The sequence below is a fragment of the Rhinopithecus roxellana genome, chromosome 3 (genome assembly GCF_007565055.1).
Source record: "Rhinopithecus roxellana isolate Shanxi Qingling chromosome 3, ASM756505v1, whole genome shotgun sequence".
Lineage (NCBI taxonomy): Eukaryota > Metazoa > Chordata > Mammalia > Primates > Cercopithecidae > Rhinopithecus > Rhinopithecus roxellana.
In genome coordinates this window covers 156,209,593-156,236,871 of record NC_044551.1, presented here as the reverse complement: position 1 = coordinate 156,236,871, position 27,279 = coordinate 156,209,593, and the positions used below count along the sequence as shown (strand labels likewise).

Sequence of the window (27,279 nt, the reverse complement as noted above, 5' to 3'; positions counted from 1 at the left end):
TTTCTGAGTACTGACATAATGCCATAAGTAGAAAATTCTACACCTGGTCTCATGTGGTAGGCAGCAGTTAAAACACTGTCAAATTTTATTTCATGAACAAAATCATTTAAAATATTGTGTAAAGGCCAGGCACAGTGGCTGACACCTGTAATCTCAGCACTCTGGGAGGCCAAAGTGGGAGGGTCACTTGAGGTCAGGAGTCCAAGACCAGCCTGGCCAACAGGGCGAAACTCCGTCTCTACTAAAAATACAAAATTAGCTGGACGTTACTTGAACCCAGGAAGTGGAAGCTGTAGTGAGCTAAGATCACACCACTGCACTCCAGCCTGGGCAACAGAGCAAAACTCCATCTTAAAAAAAAAAAAAAAAAAAATCGCGTAAGGCCTATAATTCCAACACCTGGAGGCCAAGGCAGGAGGATAACTTGAGTCCAGGAGTTCAACACCAGCCTAGACAACATAGTGAGGCCTTGTCTCTACAAAATTAGCTAGGCGGCAGTGCCTATACACCTGTATACACAGTGCCTGCAGTCCTTGGGAGGATGGCTTCAGCACTGGAGTTTAAGACTGCAGTCAGCCATGATCACACCATTGCATTGCACTCCAGCCTGGGCAACAAAGTGAGACTCTATCTCGAAAAAATTTAAAAGGCTGGCACGGTGGCTCATGCCTGCAATCCCAGCACTTTGGGAAGCCAAGCGGCTGGATCACAAGGTCAGGAGTTTGAAACCAGCCTGACCAACATGGTGAAACTCCATCTCTACTAAAAATACAAAAATTACCCAGGCGTGGTGGCGCATGCCTATAGTCCCAGCTACTCGGGAGGCTGAAGCAGAATAGCTTGAACTCGGGAGGCGGAGGTTGCAGCAAGCCGAGACTGCACCACTGCCCTCCAGCCTGGGTGACAGTGCGAGACTCCATCTCAAAAAAAAGGAAAAAAAAGAAAAAACTAAACTAATAATCTTCAGGCTTCAAAAAATTGTACAAGGCCTATATGAAACATAAATGAATTCTGTGTTTAGACTTGGGTCCCACCCCCAAGATACCTAATTATGTATATGCAAATATCCCAAAATCCAGAAAAATTCAAATCTGAAACACTTAGGGTCCTAAGCATTTTGGATAAGGAAAGATCAACTTTACTTTTTTTTTTTTTTTTTTTGAGACGAAGTCTTGCTCTGTCACCCAGGCTACAGTGCACTGGCGTGATCTCAGCTCACTGCAACCTCCGTCTCTTGGGTTCAAGCGATTCTCCTGCCTCCACCTCCTGAGTAGCTGGGATTACAGGTGCTTACCACCACACCCAGCTAATTTTTTTGTATTTTTAGTAGAGATGGGGTTTCACCATCTTGGCCAGGCTGGTCTCAAACTCCTGACCTCATGATCCACCCGCCTCAGCCTCCCAAAGTACTGGGATTATAGGCGTGAGTGACCACGCCCAGCCTACTTTTTTTTTTTTTTTTTTTTTTTTTTGAGACGGAGTCTCGCTGTGTCGCCCAGGCTGGAGTGCAGTGGCGCGATCTCGGCTCACTGCAAGCTCCGCCTCCCGGGTTCCCGCCATTCTCCCGCCTCAGCCTCCGAGTAGCTGGGACTACAGGCGCCCGCCACCGCGCCCGGCTAGTTTTTTGTATTTTTAGTAGAGACGGGGTTTCGCCGTGTTAGCCAGGAGGGTCTCGATTCCTGCTCGGATCCACCGCCTCGCTCCCAAGTGCTGGGATTACAGGCTGAGCCACCGCGCCCGGCCTCTTTTTCTATAACTTTTATTCTGTTTTTTTTTTTTTTTTTTTTTTTTTTTTGAGACGGAGTTCGCCGTGTCTGAGTGCATGGCCCAGATCTAGCTACTGCAAGCTCGCCTCTCGCCACTCTGCCTCGCCTCCGTGATCCACAGGCGCCCGCCATCGCCGCTAGTTTTTTATTTTTAAGACGGGGTTTCACCGTGCCAGGATGGCAGAGTCTTGATCGTGACCGCCCGCTCGGCCCCCAAAGTGTCTTGGATACCTTGAGCCACCGCCCCGGCCAACTTTTAAATTCAACCACTCCGGGACCATAGGAACACTCTGCCTAGAATATTCTTCCCATCCTCTCCTCCCCCACATCCACCTTCAGGCTTCACTTAAATGTTGCCCTTAGAGACCTTCCCAGAAGCCTCTTTCCGCCATTTCCATTTATTTCTTATTAAGTACTATGGTAAAGCCCAGGTTGCTTAAACAACTTTATACAGTTCATATTTGTCTGTGTGGTTATTATTATTTGAGACAGAGTCTCACTCTTGTCGCTCAGGCTGGAGCACAGTGGTGTGAATCATACCTCACTATAACCTTGAACTAGGCTCACGCAATACTCCTGCCTTAGCATCCCGAGTGAGCTGGGACTACTGGCACATGCCACCACACCTGGCTGTTGTTTATTTTTAAAATTTTTGTAGAGGTTGGGTGCGGTGGCTCACACCTGTAATCCCACCACTTTGGGAGGCTGAGGCAGGCGGATCATGAGGTCAGGAGATCGAGACCATCTGGCTAACATGGTGAAACCCTGTCTCTACTAAAAATATAAGAAATGAGCTGGGTGTGGTGGCACATGCCTGTGGTCCCAGCTACTCAGGAGGCTGAAGCAGAAGAATCGCTTGAACCCGGGAGGCGGAGGTTGCAGTAAGTCGAGATCGCACCACTGCACTCCAGCCTGGGTCACGCAGTGAGACTCCGTTTCAAAAAAGAAAAAAATTTGTAGAAACAGGGTCTCACTCTGTTATACTGTCCCAGCTGGTCTTGTGCTCCTGGACTCAAGCCATCCTCTCTCCTCAGCCATTCAAAATGATAGGACTGGCCAAGCAAGGTGACTCACGACTGTAATCTCAGCACTTTGGAAGGCTGAGGTGGGCGTTATCACTTGAGCCCAGGAGTTCAAGACCAGCCTGGGCAACATGGTGTAACCCCACCTTTACTAAAAATACAAAAAATTAGCTGGGCATGATGGTACATGCCTGGAGAATCACCTGAGCCCAGGAAGTTGAGGCTGTAGTAAGCCATGATTGTGCCACTGCACTCAATGCTGGATGACAAGAGGAGACTCTGTCTCAAAGAAAAGCACTAGGCATGAGCCTTATCTATGTGAACAATTTTTTTTTGAGACGGAGTCTCGCCCTGTTGCCCAGGCAGGAGTGCAATGGCATTGCATGATCTCAATGGCATGGCATGATCTCAGCTCACTGCAACTCCACCTCCTGGGTTCAAGTGATTCTCCTGCCTCAGCCTCCTGAGTAGCTGGGATTACAGGCACACGCCACCACACCCAGCTAATTTTTTCTATCTTTAGTAGAGACAGGGTTTCACCATGTTGGCCAGGCTGTTCTCGAACTCCTGACCTTGTGATCTGCCCACCGCGGCCTTCCAAAGTGCTGGGATTACAGATGTGAGCCACCACACCTGGCATCTATGTGATTATTTATCTTTTTTTTTTTTTTTTCCTTTTTTGTGGAGAACGGGGTCTCGCTGTATTACCCAGGCAGGTCTCGAACTCCTGGGCTCAAGCTATCCTCCCGCCTCTGCCTCCCTGAGAGCTGGGATTACAGGCGTGAGCCACCGCGCCCGGCCATATGTGATTATTTAATGTCTCTTGACCCAGTAACAAATAGGGACCTGACTTCCAGCTTTTTACACAGAGCCTGGTCCATCAAAACTGCCCAGTAAATATCTGTTGAAGAACCAGATAGTTATAATTACAGTGATTGTCACTGATTGTAAGACTTTAAAAGAAAAAAAAAACATAGCAGAGGCTGGGCACAGTGGTTCATGCCTGTAATCCTAGCACTTTGGGAGGCCAAGGTGGGCGGATCATCTTGAGATCAGGAGTTCCAGACCAGCCTAGCCTTGCTAACAAAGCAAAACCCCATCTCTACTAAAAATACAAAAATTAGGCCAGGCACGGTGGCTCACCCCTGCAATCCCAGCACTTTGGGAGGCCAAGACGGGTGGATCACCTGAGGTCAGGAGTTTGAGACCAGCCTGACCAACATGGAGAAACCCCATCTCTACTAAAAATACAAAATTAACCAGGCGTGGTGGTGCTTGCCTGTAATCCCAGCTACTTGAGATGCTGAGGCAGGAGAATCACTTGAATCCGGGAGGCAGAGGTTGCAGTGAGCCAAGATCATGCCATTGCACTCCAGCCTGGGCAACAAAAGCATAACTCCATCTCAAAAAAATTTTAAAAATTAAAATACAATAATTAGCTGGGCGTGGTGGCACACATCTGTAATCCAAGCTACTCAGGAGGCTGAGGCAGGAGAATCACTTGAACCTGGGAGGCAGAGGTTGCAGTGAGCTGAGATTGCGCCACTACACTCCAGCCTGGGCAACAGAGTGAGACTTCGACTCAAAAATAAATAACTAACTAAAAATAAAACATAGCTGAAATCAGGCTGCATATCATAATCAATGGCATGTCAGCTTAACTGGCACTAAGTATACTTTCCTTCTTAGTAGAATAATGGTAAATCTTTCAATTGATGGCATTTTAGAGTCAATGAAATAAGGTACATGGGAAGGCAATAACCTCATTCTCTGATACTGCAGCCATGGGATCATATAAAGTTTAGCAGAGTGCGGTGGCTCTTGTCTGTAATTCCAGCACTTTAGGAAGCTGGGACAGGAGGATCACTTGAATACAGGAGTTTGAGAGCAGCCTGGGCCACATAACAAGACTCTGTGTCAGCCGGGCGCGGTAGCTCAAGCCTGTAATCCCAGCACTTTGGGAGGCCGAGACGGGCGGATCACGAGGTCAGGAGATCGAGACCATCCTGGCTAACACAGTGAAACCCCGTCTCCACTAAAAAATACAAAAAACTATTTGGGCGAGGTGGCAGACGCCTGTAATCCCAGCTACTCCAGAGGCTGAGGCAGGAGAATGGCGTAAACCCGGGAGGCGAAGCTTGCAGTGAGCTGAGATCCGGCCACTGCACTCCCGCCCGGGCGTCAGAGCAAGACTCCGTCTCAAAAAAAAAAAACAAAAAGCAAGACTCTGTGTCTACAAAAAATAAAAAACATAGCCAGGTATGGCGGCACACAACTGCTGTCCTAGCTACTGGGAAGGCTGAGGTGGGAGGACCACTTAAGCCCAGAGGGTCAAGGCTGCAGTGAGCCATGATTGTGCCACTGCAGTCTAGCCTGGGCAACAGAGCAAGACCCTGCCTCCAAAAAAAAAAAAAAAACCCACATACACAAAACATAAGTTTAGAATTTTGGCAACCAGAGCCAAGGTAGAAGATAACTAAGTAAATGAGAGAGACAGGACAGGAAAATCGTAGGGATGCCAGTAAAACTACTTCTACTTCTATAGCAAGTAGGGGAACAAAAGCATTAGGAAGTATACATAGTACCAACAGCAGATCAGCTGTTCCTTGCTACCAACTCCAGGAGATGAGGAACAGGGGTGGCGACTCCACAGAGAATCTCTGTTAGGATCTGAAATTCCATCTATTTCTAGTTACTGAAGCAGTGGTCTCTGCTCTCTACCCCTCTATGTCCAAAACAAGGGTGGCACATAGCCAGGTAGATGGAAAGAGTCTATGTGAATAGACAGACGGTGGAGCACCTATGCCAAAAGACTTCACCACTCACTAAGCTTCAAAGGAAACACTGAAATGCTAGGAAAAGGGCTTCTTTCCTGGCATTTGTGCCAGGATCTCCTCCACCAGCTGAATCCCTCCTTAGTAACTACACAGCAAACCAAGAATCTGAAGAACTTATTTGTTGGGTTACTGACACCCTCTTCTGTAACACTAAATCACGCATGTACCGTAATACGAAGCTTGAGAAAATGTGGTGGTGGTGGGGGGGATGAATGCTAATATAATTAACTTGGTGTGTTTTCGTGCTACTTAACATGGCAGGATAGTGGAGACCTTAAAGAGATGCCAACTGGCTGGCCAGGCACAGGTGTGGTGGCTCATGCCTGCAGTCCGAGCACTTTGGGAGGTCAAGGCGGGTAGATCACCTGAGGTCAGGAGTTCGAGCCCAGTCTGACCAATATAATGAAACCCCATCTCTACTAAAAGTACAGTAATTAGCCAGACGTGGTGACATGCACCTGTAATCCCAGCTACTCGGGAGGACGTGACAGGAAAATCACTTGAACCCGGGAGGCGGGGGTTGCAAAGAGCCAAGATCACGCCATTGCGCTCCAGCCTGGACAACAAGAGTGAAACTCCATCTCAAAAAAAAAAAAAAAAAAGAGATGCTAACTGGCATCCTGTTTTCTACTATACTCTGTAAAACTATGATCACCGAAAAGAACCTGCATGGGCCGGGCGCGGTGGCTCAAGCCTGTAATCCCAGCACTTTGGGAGGCCGAGACGGGCGGATCACGAGGTCAGGAGATCAAGACCATCCTGGCTAACACAGTGAAACCCCGTCTCTACTAAAAAATACAAAAAAAAAAAAAAAAAAAAAAAAAAAACTAGCCAGGAGAGGTGGTGGGCATCTGTAGTCCCAGCTACCTGGGAGGCTCAGGCAGGAGAATGGTGTCAACCCAGGAGGCAGAGCTTGCAGTGAGCTGAGATCTGGCCACTGCACTTCAGCCTGGGCCACAGAGCGAGACTCCGTCTCAAAAAAAAAAGACCCTGCATGAGCTATTTTTAGTAAGGAGCATATAGGTAAGTTTCAGTACTCTGATGTTTTGAAATACAGTATGTAAAAACTGTTAACCTAAAACTGTAAATCCTGGAAACTTAAAAGTAATACTTTTCATGGACTTTACTCTTTCAAAGCACAGTTGGTTAAGTTTCTGTTTTACAAATTCTCCAACACTAACCTAGAGTGTTCAAAATGATGAGTCTGACCACGGTTACCACAGTCTTCCTACAGACAGACAATCTCTATAAGATGAGTAGATCAATAGTCACATAAACTTAAATTTTACTATGCTACAAAACTGGCTCTATTTGCAAAATTCTTAAGAATAACTTAAGAGAAAAAAAAAATTCAAGTTACAAAAAAAAAAGCCAGATCCAAGTTTCAAGCCTAGGAGTGTATTTCAGAATAATTATTCAAAACACCAACTGACAGAGATTTTTGTGGCTCCCTGGAACATTCCGGCCTCCAAAACTAGACATGAGACACTATTAACAAAAATGTCAACAGGTACATCTAAAGAAATATCTTTTTAAAATTACATTTTATGTAAGCTTAGAGATGGGAGCCCCTTTGTCCACAATGAAAGCACCCCCCAAGATGGCATCTAATCAAGTATCATCTACTACAGTAATAAAAAGAATTTACTGGCCGGGTGCGGTGGCTCACAACTGTAATCCCAGCACTTTGGAAGGCTGAGGCGGGCAGATCACGAGGTCAGGAGATTGAGACCATCCTGGCTAACACGGTGAAACCCCATCTCTACTAAAGATACAAAAAGTTAACTGGGCATGGTGGCACGTGTCTGTAGTTCGTCTCAAAAAAAAAAAAAAATCATCTTTGGGTTCCGTGGATGGGCAAGTTTAATGACAAATGGCCATATAAAACCCAAAAGAGAAGACACACACAGAGAAGGTAATACAAAGACGGAGGCAGATGCTGGAGTGATGTAGCCACAAAACAAAGGAGCCAAGGAATGCTGACAGCCACCAAAGTTGGAAGAGGCAAGGAAGGATTCTCCCTTAGAACATCCAGGGGGAGTATGGACCTGAAGACACACTGACGTTAAACTGCTGGCCTCCAGAACTGTGAGAGAATATAGCTCTGTTACTCTAAGCCACCCAGTTTGTGGTAATTTATTATGGCAACCCTAAGAAACTAATACAGATGGTATAAATACGTAAACATTTAATCTAAAGAAAATCACTCACTCCATTAGTGTGCTATTATTTTAAGAAATCTAACACTCCTACCACTGAGGCTTTTGTAAAAATCAACTTTGATTTCAAGGCTTGTTTTGAGTCAGGATCTCGCTCTGTCACCTAGGCTGGAGTGCAGTGCAGATTATAGCTCACTGCCACCTTGAACTCTGGGCCTCAAGAGATCCTCCTCTTCCACCTCAGTCTTCCCAGTAGCTATGACTACAGGCGTGTGCCACCAAACCTGGCTAAGTTTTGCAGTTTTTGTAAAGAAAGGGTCTTGCTGAATTGCTCAGGCTGGTCTCCCAGCCAAGTGATTCTCCCACCTTGGCCTCCCAAAGCACTGGGATTATAGGCATGAACCACTGTACCCAGCTAATTTCAAAGTTTTTCCCTGACATAAGCCCTTAAGAATTTGGCAAAGCAATTCTATCACTTACATTGGCATGATGCATTACAGGTGGTGGGGTTAGTGCTCAAAGATAACAGCAGACACTTCTACAGTAAGATAATGTTTAACAGAATTGATCTCACAAATCTAGACCTACAAAAATATCACATGTATTAAAAATGTATTTAAGGTGACAGTATTTTGAAGTTTGCTGAAGAATACTGGGATTCAGTCCCTTTTTTAGTTTAGAAATATTCTAAGACTTCATTCTTTTCACATTCAGGTTTTTTTTTTTTTTTCTTTTTTTTGCTTGGGTGACAATGAAGTAAAATGTGAAACACATATCTAACACTGACACCTAAGATTTCGAGATTATACCAATTCTGTAGGCCAACATTATTGGCAAGTTAAGACACCATGATAATATTTAAAAACCTTAAAAAAGGCCGGGCGCGGTGGCTCAAGCCTGTAATCCCAGCACTTTGGGAGGCCGACACGGGCGGATCACGAGGTCAGGAGATCGAGACCATCCTGACTAACACGGTGAAACCCCGTCTCTACTAAAAATACAAAAACTAGCCGGGCGAAGTGGCGGGCGCCTGTAGTCCCAGCTACTCAGGAGGCTGAGGCAGGAGAATGGCGTAAACCCGGGAGGCGGAGCTTGCAGTGAGCTGAGATCCGGCCACTGCACTCCAGCCCCGGAGACAGAGTGAGACTCTGCCTCAAAAAAAAAAAAAAAAAAAAAAAAAAAAAAACCTTAAAAAAAAAGTCCTACCAAATCCAAGAGGCCCATTCCCTCTGTAATGTCCCTCTAGTGCCCTCTATTGACAAAGTCCAACATTTTGTTCACTGCAAAGGTGAAAGAGTCCAGCCCTTCACCAGCTCAAATACATACTTCAGAAGTTATTTAGTCAAAGCAGAGCAAGTACTGGAGGGTGAACTTGGAGCCGACTAATAAACTGCTAAGTGGCAGGGCTGTTTCACTATTTGTTCCTTTTTATTGGTGAGTAATGCTCCAGTATATGGATTTTCTACATTTTGTTTATATATTCAGCTAATGATGGATATTTGAGTTATTTCTAAATATTGGGTACTGTGAATAAAACTGCCAAGCACATTTGTAAAAAAGTAACAACAAAACTACCTTTTATGTAGTCCATAAGTGCTAAACCCTCTTCTGTCTAATCTTCACCACAGGCTTGCAGGGTATAATTCCCATTCTACAGACAGGGAAGCTGAGCTTCAAGAAAATTCACTAAGTCACTTGCCTAAGGCCACAAATGCTCCAAAATTCCACTTTTTCTTTCTTCTTCTTCTTTTTTTTTTTTTTTGCCACACCACCTGATATTGGCATTCACTGAATGTTATTGGCAAACATGGAATACCATGCTTTAGCTACTAGGAATACGAAGAATAAGACAAGAACTTTGCCCAGGGGAGTTCAGTCTAAATAAGGGAACAATCAATCATGTCTACACACTAGGAAACAATTCTACAGTTGAACTCTGACTGCCTGTATGCCTCATGCATGCTTCCTAGAGAAGCCATTTCTGCTGGGTCTCCAAGTATGAATAAAGAATTCAGGAGGTGGGAGAGGGGTGAGAAGAGATTCTCTGTATAAGCAAAGGTGCTAAACAAAGATCAAAGAGAACATGATTCTGGGAAGGACCAACTACAAGTGTTACAACTACAGCAGCATTCCCCGGGAGATATTACTAATATATATTATAGTAATAAAGACAGTAATATTTTTGTTTCAAATTTTACTTTTTTTTTTTTGAGATGGAGTTTTACTCTTGTTGCCCAGGCTGGACTGCAGTGTGCGATCTCAGCTCACTGCAACCTCCGCCTCCCAGGTTCAAGCAATTCTCCTGCCTCAGCCTCCTGAGTGGCTGAGATTACAGGCACCCGCCACCACACCCAGCTAATTTTTTTTTTCCTGTATTTTTAGTAGAGACAAGGTTTCACCATGTTGGCTAGGCTGGTCTTGAACTCCTGACCTCAGGTGATCCACCTGCCTCGGCCTCCCAAAGTGCTAGGATTACAAGCTTAAGCCACCATGCCTGGCATGCTTTTTTTTTTTCTTTTTTGAGACAGTCTTACTCTGTTGCCCAGGCTGGAGTGCAGTGGCTCAGTCTGGGCTCACTGAAACCTCCAGCTCCCACGTTCAAGCGACTCTCCTGTCTCAGCCTCCTAAGTAGCTGGGTCTACAGGCACCCACCACCACGCTTGGCTAATTTTTGTATTTTTAGTAGAGTTGGGGTTTCACCATGTTGGCCAGGCTGGTCTCTAACTCCTGACCTCAGGTGATCCACCCGCCTTGGCCTCCCAAAGTGCTGGGAATAACAGGCAAGAGCCACGGCGCCTGGTCAATTCTATCACTTTTAACATGTTTTTAAGAAATACTACATATTTTTGTAGTTTTAAAGCAGTAATTTGCCTTAAGAAACTTGCACACAAGAAAGCAAATGATGCCTACATTTGACTTTCCATCTGTGTTCTGAGGTATAAACATCATTTAGTCTGCAGCATTGTCTATTTGACCATCACAGATCTATCCTATGTTTCTTATCATAATTCAATATATATTTGAGAAGTTATTGCCAGGCACCGTGGCTCACGCCTGTAATCCCAGCACTTTGGGAGGCCAAGGCAGGTGGATCACCTGAGGTCAGAAGTTCAAGACCAGCCTGGTCAACACGGTGAAACCCCATCTCTACCGAATATACAAAAATTAGCTGGGCGTGGTGACAGTCACCTGTAATTCCAGATACTTGGGAGGCTGAGGCAAGAGAATTGCTTGAACCTGGGAGGCGCAGATTGCAGTGAGCCGAGACCACGCAGTTGCACTCCAGCCTAGGCAACAAGAATGAACTTTGTCTCAAAAAAAAAAAAAAGTTATTTAACTGAAGCTTATTATATATTAAATATTTCAAGTGTACTAACCCATCCTCAATTGACTTATATCTAGGAGAAAGACATTTATTATTATTATTATTATTTGTTTTTTGAGATGGAGTCTCGCTCTGACACCCAGGCTAGAGTACAGTGGCAAGATCTCGGCTCACTGCAAGCTCCACCTCCCGAGTTCACGCCATTCTCCTGCCTCAGCCTCCCAAGTAGCTGGGACTATAGGCACCTGCCACCATGCCCAGCTAATTTTTTTGTATTTTTAGTAGAAACGGGGTTTCACCATGTTAGCCAGGATGGTCTCAATCTCCTGACCTCGTGATCTGCCCGCCTAAGCCTCCCCAAGTGCTGGGATTACAGGCCTGAGCCACCGCGCCCGGCCGAGAAAGACATTTTAAACTGAAAGCAGAGTCCTTTGATTCTTAAACCCAAGGAGTCATATTATGTTAAAATAAACATGAGCAAAGAACAGGCATTTATTTTTCAGAAAAATTAGGGTGACCTATCCATGATGGGATAATTAATGTCAGCAGCAGTCTAACTGCAAAATACGCAGTCTGTATTCTTTCTTTTGCTACCATGTATCTGTTTGAAACAAATTTTTATATACTGTAATAAAAACAATATACAGTAAGACATTTAAAGTGGTACCTGATGAGGATGACTTTTATTATGTGTGAAAAATACTATTCTTAAAACTGATAGCAAAATAAGAATGACAGATGTTTCATCTTGATAGTTCTTTTTTTATTTTGGGATGGAGTTACTCTCTGTCGTCTAGGCTGGAGTGCAGTGGCGCGATCTCGGCTCACTGCAAGTTCCGCCTCCCAGGTTCACGCCATTCTCCTGCCTCAGACTCCCAAGTAGCTGGGACTACAGGCGCCCACCACCACGCCCGGCTAATTTTTTATATATTTTAGTAGAGATGGGGTTTCACCGTGTTAGCCAGGATGGTCTCGATCTCCTGACCTTGTGATCCGCCCATCTCAGCCTCCCAAAGAGCTGGGATTACAGGCGTGAGCCACCTCGCCCAGCCTCATCTTGATAGTTCTTAATAATTTTGTTTGTGACATAGTTTGATTATATATTTTAATTAATTTATCTGAGATTGGGTGGGGCATGATGGCTCACACCTGTAATCCCAGCGCTTTGAGAGGCTTAGGTGGGTGAATCACTTGAGGCCAGGAGTTCAAGACCAGCCTGGCCAACAAGGTGAAACCTGCTAAAAATACACAGCCAGGCATAGTGGTGCATGTATTTATTAATGTATCTGAGATAATTTGTGCTCTCAATTTTTTTTTTTTTTTTTTTAAGAGACAGATCTCGCTCTGTGGTCCAGGCTGGAATGCATGGAATGCAGTGGCATGATCACAGCTCACTGCAGCCTTAAACTCCTGGGCTCAAGCAATCCTCCCACCTCGGCCTTTTGAGTAGCAGGGACTACAGGCACATTTAATTTTTTGTAGACACAGGGTCTTGCTATATTGCACAGGCTGGTCTTGAACTCCTGAGCTCAAGTGATCCTCCTGCCTTGGTTTCCCAAAGTCCTGGGATTGCAGGCATGAGTCACCATATCTGGCCAGTGCTCTCAATTTTAATACAAGTATGCATGATTTCATACATTTTGGCTTGTATTCCATCAATAATATTACTTTGATAAGCATTCTAATAAAGTTGGGAAACACCAGATATGAGGAAGAAGAAAGCAGTTTATCAGAAGCCAAAATAACTGAATAAAAACGATGCCAACTATTACAAAAGTTAAACAAAAACTGAGGTATCCACTGAATGTGGCAATTAAATAATCATTAGTGAACTTACTAAATAGTTCCACAACAGTGAAAAGACTATTCTTTCAATAATTTTGGGACTGAAATGTAAGAGATGGGAAGGATAAAGATGAAGAAGGAAGTAGCTCTTCTTGGGGAGAGGAAGTTTAAAAAGTTATTTTACTGCCTTTTTTTTTTTTTTAATGGGGGAAAACCTTCAATAAGTTTGGATGCTAAGAGGAGTTAGTGGAGAAGAGATTGGAAGTATGAAAACAAGGACAATTACCGGAGAGCAAAAACAAGAAAAGGAAAAAGGTAGGAAGGAGGGAGGGAGGGAAGGAAGGAAAGAGGGAAAGAGAGAGAAAAGGATGGAAAGCAAAAGTTAAGTATGGCAAAGGGAAAAGTAACGCTTCTCTAGAGATTAGAGGGGAGAAGGGCAATGACTAAAACAAGTAAACCTGGTGAGACAATAGCTCTACAGTCAAGATCGCCTGTATCTGAATCCTAGTTCTTCCTACTATAACCATATAATCTTAAGCAAATTTATTTCTCCCACTGTTTCCTTATCTAACCTGGGGAGAACAGAATTATTAAAAGATTGCTGAAAAGATCAAGTAATTCCTGATGCACAGTGAGTATTCTAAAGAGGATAGCTGAAATGTTTTTTTTTTTGAGACGGAGTCTTGCTCTGTCGACCAGGCTGGAGTACAGTGGTGCAATCTCGGCTCACTGCAAGCTCCGCCTCTCAGGTTCAAGCAATTCTCCTGCCTCAGCCACCGCGCCTGGCTAATTTTTGTATTTTTAGTAGAGACGGGGTTTCACCACGTTGGCCAGGCTGGTCTCGAACTGCTGACCACACAATCCACCCACCTCGGTTTCCCAAAGTGCTGGGGTTACAGGCATGAGCCACCGCACCTGGCCAATCTGTTGTTATAATACCTTGAAGGAAATCCCTAAGAACTCACGTGTAAGATTTATTTTTTCTCTGCAGAACAGATACTCTGTTCATCTGCTGAGATTAAAATAATGTTTAAGGTAGAAAGACGGTGGTTTTTAATCTTTTTAGATATTAAGGCTGCTCTGCCTAGGGAGTAGACATTCCTTTACTTTCTTAATAAACTCGCTTTCACTTAAAAAAAAAATCCATTTGACTCTGATAAAAGATATATGCAGAAAGCCGGGGGCGGTGGCTCATGCTTGTAATCCCAACACTTTGGGAGGCTGAGGCAGGTGGATTACTTGAGGTCAGGAGTTCGAAACCAGCCGAGGTGGGCAGATCACGAGGTCAGGAGATGGAGACCATCCTGGCTAACATGGTGAGACCCTGTCTCTACTAAAAATACAAAAAACCTTAGCCAGGCGTCGTGGCATGCGCCTGTAGTCCCAGTTACTCGGGATGCTGAAGCTGGAGAATCACTTGAACCCAGGAGGTGGAGGTTGCAGTGAGCCGAGATCACACAACTGCACTCCAGCCTGGGTGACAGAGGGAGACTCCATCTCAAAAAAAAAAAAAAAAAACAGGCCGGGCGCGGTGGCTCAAGCCTGTAATCCCAGCACTTTGGGAGGCCGAGACGGGCGGATCACGAGGTCAGGAGATCGAGACCATCCTGGCTAATACGGTGAAACCCCGTCTCTACTAAAAAATACAAAAAACTAGCCGGGCGACAAGGCGGGCGCCTGTAGTCCCAGCTACTCGGGAGGCTGAGACAGGAGAATGGCGTGAACCCGGGAGGCGGAGCTTGCAGTGAGCTGAGAGCCGGCCACTGCACTCCAGCCTGGGCGGCAGAGCAAGACTCCATCTCAAAAAAAAAAAAAAAAAAAAAAAAATTAGTCAGGCATGGTGGCATGCACCTGTGGTCCCAGCTACTTGGGAGGCTGAGGCAGGAGAATCTCTTGAACCCGGGAAATGGAGGTTGCAGTGAGCCGAGATTGCACAACTGCACTCCAACCTGGTCAACAGAGGTAAAGACTCTGTTTCAGAGAAAAAAAAAAAAGGCGGGGGTGGTGGTAGCGAGAATAGAATACCAAATTTGCAATACTTGTTTTTGTTGTTGTTGTTGTTGTTTTGACACAGAATCTGGCCCTGTTGCCCAGGCGGGAGTGCAGGGGTGTGATCACAGCTCACTGTAGCCTTGATCTTCCATCCAGGCTCAAGTGATCCACCTGTCTCAGCTTCCTGAGTAGCTAGGACCACAGGCACACATCATCATGCCCAGCTAATTTTGTTTCGCTTTGTTTTGTTTTTGTCTCCCATTATGGACCAATCTGGCCGTGAACTCCCGGGTTCAAGCAATCCTCCCACGTTGGCCTCCCAAAGTGATGGGATTACAGGCACGAGCCACTGTGTCAAGCCTAAATAAATTTGCAGTTTTAAGAGGGCTTATGAGTAACCTTGCCAACCATAAAAAGGGAAGTTGAGGCCAGGCGCGGTGGCTCAAGCCTGTAATCCCAGCACTTTGGGAGGCCGAGACGGGTGGATCACGAGGTCAGGAGATCGAGACCATCCTGGCTAACACCGTGAAACCCCGTCTCTACTAAAAAATACAAAAAACTAGCCGGGCGAGGTGGCGGGCGCCTGTAGTCCCAGCTACTCAGGAGGCTGAGGCAGGAGAATGGCGTAAACCCCGGAGGTGGAGCTTGCAGTGAGCTGAGATCCGGCCACTGCACTCCAGCCTGGGCGATAGAGCGAGACTCCGTCTCAAAAAAAAAAAAAAAAAAAAGGGAAGTTGAGGAAGATCTTCGGGTTCCAAGCCATAGTTTAAATATCCAATTGTTTGAACAAAAGAAAAAAAGGCTGCATCCTCTGGATTTATATACCTATCAGCTATGTAACAATAACACATGGCTTGCCAGAAAATATACTGGACACAGTCAAGAAATCCAGGTTCTCAATTCAGACCTAGTCTTATCTGGTAGGTCACACAGCCTTTCCAGACAGCAGCCTTGAGATGTGCTACAGTGCTAACATTTTATGATTCTATTACCCGAAATCTCACTTGACTCTGCAGACAGAAATACTACTTTATTTCCCTATGTTATAGTTTAACATGATTTTGAAGGTTTGTCTGGAAATCTAACCATCAAAACTTTATTTCTACAGACAAAACAAGTGTGTTCCTGCATTTCTGGGATAAGGCTGCAAAAGTTTTTGCTAGCATGAGGAATGAGTCAGATATTCCTATCCTGGGAACTGCCTAGGATATTTTAGCAGAAATATACAGAATTAGACCTTGTCAAAACCTCTTCCTTGTCAGTCATCAGTACAGTAATATACACTGGGAGACTTCAGAGAAAACCTAGATTTATTAACAGTTATCCTCAATGATGGCTGTTTGAATTATATTTAAATAACAACCTAGTAGAGCCAAAGAAAGTGCTTCAATTCAATGATCTTTTGTAAAGGAAATAATACTTTTTTAGTGGGGGAAAAAAAAACTACCTAGAAATTATGTGAAGAAGCTCACCTTTTGGATTAAGAAGGTATGTCTGCTATCCAAGATAAAACTAATTTAAATAGCCATATTCAGACAACCGTTTATTAAACTTCCCAATACTACTACCTGTTAATTCATTTCGTCATTTTGATAGGAATTCCATCAGTCCTTACCTCTAATATTAATCTAATATATGGTACCACACCTCTAGTACAGTATTTTTTTTTTCTTTTTTTTGAAACAGAGTTTCGCTCTTGTTGCCCAGTCTAGAGCACAATGGCGTGATCTCGGCTCACCGCAACCTCCGCCTCCCAGGTTCAAGCAATTCTCCTGCCTCAGCCTCCCGAGTAGCTGGGATTACAGGCATGCACCCCCACGCTCGGCTAATTTTGTATTTTTAGTAGAGACGCGGTTTCTCCACGTTGAGGCTGGTCTTGAACTCCTGACCTCAGGTGATCTGCCTGCCTCGGCCTCCCAAAGTGCTGGGATTACAGGCATGAGCCACCATGCCCGGCCTTTTTCCTCTTTTTTTTTTTTTTTTTTTTTTTTGAGACAAAGTCTTGCTCTGTCACCCAGGCTGGAGTGCAGTGGCGCGATCTCGGCTCACCACAACCTCCACCTCCTGGGTTCAAGCAATTGTCTGCCTCAGCCTTTCCAGTAACTGGGATCGCAGGCACTCACCACCATGCCCAGCTAATTTTTATATTTTTGGTAGAGACGGGGTTTCACCATCTTGACCAGGCTGGTCTTGAACTCCTAACCGTGTGATCCACCCGCCTCAGCCTCCCAAAGTGCTGGGATTACAGGCATGAGCCACCGCGCCCAGCCTACGGCATTTTAAAGCAATTTTCTTTCTTTTTTTTTTTGAGATGGAGTCTCGCTCTGTTGCCCAGGCTGCAGTGCAGTGGCAAGATCTTGGCTCACTGCAACCTCTGCCTCCCAGGTTCAAGTGATTCTCCTGCCTCAGTCTCCTGAGTAGCTGGGATTACAGGTGAGTGCCACCACACCTGGCTAACTTTTGTATTTTTAGCAGAGACGGGGTTTCGCCATGTTGGGCAGGCTGGTCTCGAATTCCTGACCTCAGGTGGTCAGCCCTCCTTGGCCTCCCAAAGTACTGGGATTACAGGCGCAAGCCATCACACCCAGCCTAAGCAATTTTTTAAAATACAGCACTGTTCAGCGTTACAACTACTTTCCTTAAGATCATGCTTTGGTGGCCAGGCGAGGTGGCTCAAGCCTGTAATCCCAGCACTTTGGGAGGCCGAGGCGGGCGGATCACGAGGTCAGGAGATCAAGACCATCCTGGCTAACACGGTGAAACCCTGTCTCTACTAAAAACACAAAAAGAAATTATCCGGGAGTGGTGGCGGGTGCCTGTAGTCCCAGCTACTCCGGAGGCTGAGGCAGGAGAATGGCGTGAATCTGGGAAGCCGAGCTTGCAGTGAACAGAGACCGCGCCACTGCACTCCAGCCTGGGTGACGGAGCGAGACTCCGTCTCAAAACAAAAAGATCATGCTTTGGTAACTTCCCAATCTCAGACATTTTTAAAGTGTATTGTCAGTCTACAGAAAAACTCAAAACATGAAACAGATCATAATGGAAGATTAATACATAAACTTCTACGGGATCAATGTATTTACAAAACTGGTTTTCCCAAGACCTCACACAAAACCATATAAAAATTAGCAAATTGGCCGGGCGCAGTGGCTCACCCCTGTAATCCAGCACTTTGGGAGGCCGAGGAGGGCAAATCAACTGAGGTCTCAAAAAAAAAGCAAGTTTGTCCGGGCACATTGGCTCACGCCTGTGATCCCAGGACTCTGTGAGGCCGAAGCGGGCGGATCACAAGGTCAGGAGATGGAGATTATCCTGGCTAACACGGTGAAACCCCGTCTCTACTAAAAATAGAAGAATTAGCCGGGCGTGACGGCAGGCGCCAGTAGTCCTAGCTACTCGGGAGGCTGAGTCAGGAGAATGGCGTGAACACAGGAGGCAGAGCTTGCAGTGAGCCAAGATCGCGCCACTGCACTCCAGCCTGGGCGACAGAGCCAGACTCCGTCTCATTTAAAAAAGAAAAAAAAAAGGCAAGTTAATTAGAATTGTATTTAAAAACTACGTTAAGGCCAGGCACAGTGTCTCATGCTTGTATTCCCAGCACTTTGGGAGGCCGAGGTGGGTGGATCACGAGGTCAGGAGTTCAAGACCAGCCTGGCCAATATGGTGAAACCCCATCTCTACTAAAAATACAAAAATTAGTTGAGTGTGGCGGCGCAAGCCTGTAGTCCCAGCTGCTCAGGAGGCTGAGGCAGGAGAATTGCTTGAATCTGGGAGGCAGAGGTTGCAGTGAGCCGAGATCATACCACTGCACTCCAGCCTGGGTGACAAAGCAAAGACTGTCTAAAAAACAAACTTAATCTTACATAAAGCAATACTTTCAAACTTTTAAAAACACAGGAAGTATTGTTTAAATGACTTAATCTTTTTACACTCCTGATTACTTAAGGAACCCCAATCCCTTGTTACTTTAATCCACATACTAAACTGATGTCGACCAAAACGTGTATTTTTTTTTTTTAATTTGAATCGGTTGGCAAAAAAATCTGGATTTGTGGCTTCTCTGTTTTTTTTTTTTTTTTTTAATGAAAGATATGGCAACACTGGGTCCACAGATTTTGGCAATGGCAACATTTGCAGGGAGCTGGTTAGCAGTTGCCCTCATCTGATAGCACATGCATTTTCTAGCTCCCTCAAATTATCTCTGCTCACTTTGGTACCTGCCTGGCTTTTATAGACATCAGCATTTGAAATCTTTTTTTTTTTTTTTGACACAGGGTCTCACTCTGTTGCACAGGCTGGAGCGTAGCGGTTTGATCACGGTTCACTGCAGCCTCTACCTCCCAGGTTCCAGAGATCCTCCCACCTCAGCCTCCCACCTAGGTGGGACTACAGTCATCCACCACCATACCCAGCTAATTTTTTGTATTTTTTGTAAAGATCATGTTTTGTCATGTTGCTCAGACTGGTTTCAAACTCCTGAGCTCAAGTGATCTGCCCACTTGGGCCTCCCAAAGTGCTGGGATTACAGGCATGACCCACCGTGCCTGACCTGATACCTTTATTTCATTGAGAACTTTGTCTTGAGACGCCTTAAAAGAAGCTAGCCATAGGCTGGGTGCAGCGGCTTACACCTGTAATCCCAACACTTTGGGAGGCCGAGATGGGCGGATCTCCTGCGGTCAGGAGTTTGAGAACAGCCTGGCCAACATGGTGAAACCCTGTCTCTACTAAAAATACAAAATTAACTGAGCATGGTGGCAGGTGCCTGTAATCCCAGCTACTTGGGAGGCTGAGGCAAGAGAATTGCTTGACCCTGGGAGCCAGAGTTCATAGTGAGCCAAGATCATGCCACTGCACTCCAGCCTGAGTGAGACTCTGTCTCAAAAAAAAAGAAAAAAAAATCTCTATCACAGAAATAGATCAAGTGACAATCCTAGCATTACTTTGTTTGAAAGCTATGTATACTAAACGTTACCTGCTACTAGTAGGACACCATTAAAATGTACAATGCACTATTACTGTTTTTTTTGTTTGTTTGTTTGTTTTTTGTTTTTTTTTTTGAGGCGGAGTCTCGCTCTGTCGCCCGGACTGGAGTGCAGTGGCGGGATCTCAGCTCACTGCAAGCTCCGCCTCTCGGGTTTACGCCATTCTCCTGCCTCAGCCTCCCAAGTAGCTGGGACTACAGGAGCCCGCCACCTCGCCCGGCTAGTTTTTGTATTTTTAGTAGAGACGGGGTTTCACTGTGTTAGCCAGGATGGTCTCGATCTCCTGACCTTGTGATCCGCCCGTCTCGGCCTCCCAAAGTGCTGGGATTACAGGCTTGAGCCACCGCGCCCGGCCTATTACTGTTAAGAAAAGCTTTTAGTATCCAACTCTGGTCAGTCTTCAACTCCTCAAAGAATCAAGATATTTAGCCTTTTACCCTTCCCAAGAATAGAGAAACTAACCAAATACTTCAACATTACAGCACTCTAAGAGCACCAAAAAGCCTCCTACATCTGTATAGCAAAAGTAAAGAAGAAAAACAGGAAGCAAGTCAAAAAGGTCTCTGATCAGCCAAGGAAACCACAGTTCACGGAGCACATGAAGCCCTCTTCAGTCAAGAGCCTACTGGATCTTAATTTAGACACAATTTTAATAAGCTCTGTGATCTGGTTTCTTAGCCCACAACAGATGAGATGCAGCCAACTGGAAAAGGGCTGGGGGTGGTGCTGCTAGAGGCAGGCACTCAAAGCATCAAAATCAAAGCTGAAGACCTAAAAAGTCAGCAGAAAACCTCAAAACATAGCAGGGTGGGGCCATGTGGTATAGATACCAACAATCCCAAAGGATCCCAATCCCTGCCCAGAACTACACACAATGTTCATAATGACACTCTTTGCTATGCTCTTTTATAGCATAGGTCAGGGGACCTTAAGATGTATATCAAAATAAAGTCCATCAGAAGCTTTTTCCAAAAAAGACATGGCATTTCAAAGACTGCCAAATTCACAGACATGAATAGTGTCCCTCTGTCAAAGAAACAAGATATTGAATTCCTGAAGATGTCACATGTCAAATGTAGTTTTTCTTAGAAAAATTTCATTAGAACCCAGATACAGCAACTCATGACATATAAGTCAAGAAGGTATTTAAGTAGAATTTTTTTTTTTCAGGGAACAATTGGGAAGGTTCAAGATCAAGATCAATTATAGAAGCCAAGCAATGGGGATTCCACTGCAGACACATTACTAGGACTGCAGATAAGATAGAACTGATCTTATCCATGCCTAGTAAGTCTGCTGTTCAACTTAACATTGTAGTACAAACAGTTTGGAAAAAAAAATTCATCTCCATTTTGTTTTCACAATCTTTTTGACTGGTATATCAAAATAAATTTCATTTTTCTTATCACCAGCAGTCTCAGAGAAGTCAAGCCATACTTTGTGAAGAGCTCTAGGGGTATAAACTAGGGGAAAATGGCTAATATCGAATTTTAAAAGTTCAGGCCGGGCCAGATGAGGTGGCTCACACCTGTAATCCCGGCACTCTGGGAGCCCAAAGTGGGCAGATCACTTGAGGTCAGGAGTAATCACTTGAGGTCAGAAGTTCAAGACCAGTCTGGCCAACATGGTGAAACCCCTTCTCTACTAAAAAGACAAAAATTAGCTGGGCATGGCGGCAGGGTGCCTGTAATCCCAGCTACTCCGGAGGCTGAGGCAGGAGAATTTCTTGAACCCAGGAAGCGGAAGTTGCAGTGAGCCAGGATAGCACCACTGCACTCCAGCCCGGGCAACAGAGGGAGACTCTGTCTCAAACAAAAAAAAAAAAAAAGGTTCAGGCCAGACAAGACAGCTCACGCCTGTAATCCCAACACTTTGGGAGGCTGAGGCAGGTGGATCACCGGAGGTCAGGAGCTGGAGACCAGCCTGGCCAACATGGTGAAACCCTGTTTCTACTAAAAATACAAAAAATTAGATGAGCATGGTGGTGCGTGCCTGTAATCCCAGCTACTCGGGAGGCTGAGGCAGAAGAATCACTTGAACCCAGGAGGTGGAGGTTGCGGTGAGCCAAGATCATGCCATTGCACTCCAGCCTGGGCAACAAGAGTGAAACTCTGCCCCCAAAAAAAGTTCAAATTATTTCTAAACTTGATGTTATTTAAAAATCTTACAAAGGCATATTTTAGGGAAAATCTATTCTGGAAAATATGTAGCAACTCATAAGAAACCATATTACCAGGGCAAGTATTATTAATTAAAATGTATGCTTTGTGTCGAAGAGATATTTCCCTCTCTGAATAAGTCCATTACACACATAAATCAATGTAGAGATTAAAGTCTACATTTCTTTATCTGTAAATTATCACACATTATACCCACTTGCTCTTCCTCAGGTTTTAAAATAAAAGCACAATCTTCTACAAGTATTTGATAACTTCCCAATTAGATTCTATAAGGACCTAGCAATTCCTAAATGCCTTAAAAATACATATGTATACATTTTATTTGGATGACTATTCCTGTGTGCTCCTGCCCCTTAAATGGTTAAGACATCTTTGCTTAAGTTTCAAGCTTCTTTATGGTATTCAACAAATACCATTTCATTTTAGTATAAGATTTTATTGTCTAAAATCTGCCCTTCTTCATTTGTTAGAAATCGAAGTCAAAAGAAGTTAAGGAGCTAACCTAATTATAGTAACCAATGGGACTGATTCCACACTAAGTCTGAGCAAAAATGAAATTACGACCAACCGCTGAGCTGAGGTGTTTAAATCATCAATCTGTATTCTGACTTAGTTTAAGACAAGGTGAAAACTGGTTCTCTTCCTCTTGCACACCCATCCCATCATCCAGAATGGATAACCCCAGTACCTACTTCTCAGTAAGTAGCTACAGGTATAGGCCGTGTGCAGTGGGTGACTGATGCCTGTAATCCCAACACTTAAGGGAGGTAGAGGTGGGAGGCTAGCTTGAGCCCAGGAGTTTGACACCAGCCTGGACAACATGGCAAGATCCCATTCTCCACAAAAAGGAAAAAGATGTATTGAAGAAAAAAGTAGCTGCCAGTTTAATATAGCCAATCTGAGTAGCCAGGTGAAACACCGAACAGAAATTAATAGTGGTGCCTCCTTACTTCCAAGGAAAAAAACATGAAAGTGGCACTAACAGGTTACAACATCAGAAAAGGAAAAAAACTAAATTTTAACCCAATCTTATACTCTAGATGTATTATTAGGAAAACCTCCTTATCGATAACTAAATAATCCTTCACTTTAAAGAGCAAAGAAATCCTTTTTAATACAAAATCTAGTAAAATCCCTTCCCAGTTTGAACAGTCTCCGTAAACGTATCACTTAATAGCGTCAAGCCCATTTTGCGAAGAGACTGTGAAAGGAACTTTTGTGTAATTTCTCTGGTGGTTTTTTCAATGTTCAGGTTTCTATCTCTACCTTTGCCAATGTACAGCTTTTCTATTAAATCCAATCCTGCAAAACCGAAGTGTTAGTTTCTAACTACATATTGCAACCTCAAAGAATAAAATGATTCTCCCTCCACTTCCCTCCTCCCTCATAAGTCACCTTTTTTTTTTCTTCTGAACTTCCAACTCTTAACAGTTTCTGAACAAGCAGGGTGGACCGATGTGTGCTGCCACCCAAGAGGTAAGTGAACTCAAGAGATACTTGTGGATCGGGCAAAACGACTTCCTCCGTCAGCCCGAGCTCAGGCGGTTTTGTGGAGGGAGCTAGGGCAGGTGTGGGAGGAGGGAACAGAAATGGGGCGAGAAGCCCTTTCGACCTCTGTCGAAGGGGCCGCCCAACGCCCCAGCGCCCCCCACGGCCCCAACCCCGCCATCCTGGCCGGACAATGGCCCTTAAGTGCAGCGGCAGTCCCAGACTGGAGAGAAGCCCTAAGAATCCACACCATGCGGGCCTGAAAGGGCAGCCGGGGAGGAACGCTGAGGCCGCCAGAGCACCTCCGGCCTAAGCGCGGGCTGCGCGCCGGGGCCTCCGCGGGCGCCATCACTGGGAGTGGGGTATGGAGGCCGCCCAGCGGGGCCAGCACCGGCAGCGGGATCCAAGGAGGCCGCGAGGCCGGCGGAGACTACGGCGGGAAGTGCAGGCCGCAACCTGCTCAGCTGGTCAGCCCCGCAGCCGACCTCCGGCCGCTTACCTTGTGGATTCTCTTCAGAGCCATGGTGGGAGGCGGGTGGCGGCGGCCCCCGGGGCGGGGACGGGGGCGGGGAAGGGACGGGGAAGGGGCTAGGGAGCCTGAGGCCGCCTCGGCGATCGCGGTCGGCCGGAGAAGATGGAGAGTTGAGGAGAGCGGGTCTGGCGGCACGGGCTGAGGGCCGGGGCCCACTCAGCTCCTGGGCCTGCCGCAGCGGTCACCGCATCACCCGGCGGCGGCCCCTTTATTCGCCGCCGCCCCAGCCGCCGCCGCCGCCGCTGCCGCCGCCGCCGCCGTAGCTGCCTCTTCCTCCCAGGATCAGCGCCGCCTAGTCAGCCGCCGCGGATCCCTCCGCCAGAAAGCAAAAGCCCAAGCTCAGCCGGCGTCTCTCGGTCGTAGAGCCGGAGGGACTGCCTGTCTTCCTGCCTGCTGCAGGTGGACCGAGGGACGCGCGGGCGGGCGGGCGGCGCCGCCGGGGTGGGGCCGTGGGAGCACGGGGTGGGCCCGACCGAGGGGCAGGTCGGGAGGCGCGGGGATTGGCGGGCCAGGAGAGGGAGGGCCGAGCCGCGCCGGCGGCGGAGGGATACGGGCCGCCCCCGTGAGTAAGCTACGCGCCGCCGCCGCCGCCGCCACCACCGCCACCACCGCCACCGCCACCGCCACCGCCACGGCCGCGGAGGGGGTGATGCTGCGAAGCCCTGGGCGGTGATCCCGCGAGAGCCAGAGCGCGAGTTCTGCAGGCTCCCGCGCCGCTACCGTTGACTTCCTTTCTGATGGGAACCGACGCGCGTGTTACAAAAGATCAATAAACATTAAAAGGCGAATGTTGTCAAAATCGCACGACCGTCCCCGTACCAGTTCCGGGAGGAGGCACTCAGGCCCACTGCAACGTTCCTGAAGGAGGAAGGGACTTGGCCAAAGTCACACGACTCTTCTGAAGTCCTGGTACTTAGCAGATCTCTTTCCAGAGGCCGCGTGGCTGCAGCTCGGGCACCCGCCACGCGGGAGATGTCTCAAAGCCGCTCGACTTGCCGTGAGATTGGCCTTCCGGACCAAGGCCCTAAATGGAGAGGATTTTAATGTTGTGTTCTCTTCAGCCACTGGCATGTCTGCCTTGGAGGTGCCCAGACCTTGCTCAGCTTAGTGAATTGCAAATTGTTACAGTCAAGCGCTGTACCAGCTGCGTCAGAAAAAAAATCACAGTGTGTGCCCCAAATAGTTAAAACCAACCGGCTGGGCGTGGTGGCTCACGCTTGTAATCTCAGCATGCTGGGAGGCTAAGGCTGGCTCATCATTTAAGGTCGGGAGTTCGAGACCAGCCTGGCCAACATGGTGAAACCCCATCTCTACTAAAAATACAAAAATTAGGCCGGGCACGGTGGCTCACGCCTGTAATCCCAGCACTTTAGGAGGCCAAGGCAGGCGGATCACGAGATCAGGAATTCGAGACCAGCCTGGCCAACATAGTGAAACCCCTTCTCTACTAAAAATACAAAAATTAGCGGGGCATGGTGATAGGTGCCTGTAGTCCCAGCTACTCGGGAGGCTGAGGCAGGAGAATCGCTTGAACCCGGGAGGCGGAGGTTGCGGTGAGCCGAGATCACGCCAGTTCACTTCAGCTTAGGCAACAGCAAGAATCCGTCTCAAAAAAAAATTAGCTGAGCGTGGTGGTGGGTGCCTGTAAACCCAGCTACTAGGGAGGCTGAGGCAGGAGAATCGGTTGAACCCAGGAGGCAGAGGTTACAGTGAGCCGAGAGCGTGCTATTGCACTACAGCCTGGGCGACAAGAGCAAAACTCCATCTCCAAAAAATAAAAAATAAAAAAACCAACCTCCTGCTCCAGATACTCATCAGGAGGGTCCACTGATAATCAAACCTAGAATATGTGGAATTATTTTTTAGGAGATGGAGACAAAAAGCTAAATCACTGAGCACCTACCCTGTGCCCAGTCCTACACCATGACTAGTGTAAGATACGGAGCCAAGCCAGGGCTGGAGGGTGCTTATTATCTTGCTGGAGGCCTCACACAGGAGAATAGTAAGGAATATTTTGCTGGGAGGTAATGCCCACATTCTGAAATCTACCCCTGGCGTTTTCTGATTCTAAATGTCTCCTTTCTGCTACATCCAGAAAGGACCTTGCAGATCATTGATTCTAACTACTGAATTTATAGAGAAGAAAAAACTGGAGCCCAACTAAGGGAAGGATCTTGCCAAAAGCCACACAGCAGGTGAGTGGCAAAGCTCATACTGCCTCACCTACTGAGAAGGTTGGACCATTAGGACAGAACCACCGTGCACCCAGTGAGAGAAAATTGTATCCAGTGGTTCAGGGTGGGTATGGTTGAGGTTGAGGGTAAAGTGGAACATCTCACAGCCCCAGATATTTTCTTCCTAAGAAATGTGATGGGAGGGGTACAAAAATCTCCACTGGACAGGTTTTTTTTTTTTTATTCTCAGTAATAACTTTGATATTAGAAAAGCTGCTGGACACACCTGTAATCACAGTACTTTGGGAGGCTGAGGTGGGAAGATCACTTGAACTCAGGAGTTCCAGACCAGCCTGGGCAACCTAGTGGGACCTCATCTCTACAGAAGATTGTAAAAATTAGCCAGGCATGGCAGCACGCACCTGTGGTCCCACCTACTTGGGAGGCTGAGGTGGGGAGGATAGCTTGAGCCTGGGTGGTCAAAACTGCAGTGAGCTGTGATGGCGCCACTGCACCTCAGCTGTGATGACAGAGCAAGATCCTTTCTTAAAGAAAAAAAGCAATGTACATTTGTTGCAAGACATACCTAGACATACCTATAAGTAAAGGAAGGAAATAAAAGTCACCCACGCTCTCATCATCCAATAATTTACCACTTTTGACATTTGGTTAATGTCCTTCTAGTCTTTTTTTCCCTTACATATAAATATCAATACATATTTTTCTTTGAAAAATGTGGGGTCATTGCATAATACTCTTTGGTAATCTACCTTGAAAATAAACAATATATCGTGAATTTTCCTGTTTCAAATATTTCTACCTTATTTAATGGCTGCATATTCTAGCATATAAATGTACCATATTTATTTAACTGGTCACATTTTGGGGAACATTTGTTTCCCATTTTTACTATTAAAATAATGCTGTGGTAAATATCCTAGATATCCTATAGTTCGTCTTTTTTCTTTTTTCTTTTCTTGAGATGGGGTCCCTGTCTCTCCCTCAGGCTGGAGTGCAGTGGTACACATCAGCCT

The 27,279-nt window shown here is 46.1% G+C and overlaps 1 protein-coding gene across 2 annotated transcripts in view; it reads right to left on the bottom strand.

The window, feature by feature from the left end:
- Positions 1-24,672, bottom strand: part of UBE2D2 (ubiquitin conjugating enzyme E2 D2) — a 68,006-nt gene extending 43,334 nt beyond the window's left edge. Inside the window, exon 1 of one of the 2 annotated variants that reach the window (XM_010388120.2) lies at positions 24,039-24,672. In XM_010388120.2, the coding sequence (XP_010386422.1) occupies positions 24,039-24,062 (24 nt within the window). In that variant the 5' untranslated portion in view covers positions 24,063-24,672. Of the gene's footprint in view, positions 1-23,446; positions 23,821-24,038 lie in introns of those variants that run through there. The other variant, XM_010388121.2, reaches the window with a different exon arrangement.
- Positions 24,673-27,279: the final 2,607 nt, after the last annotated feature.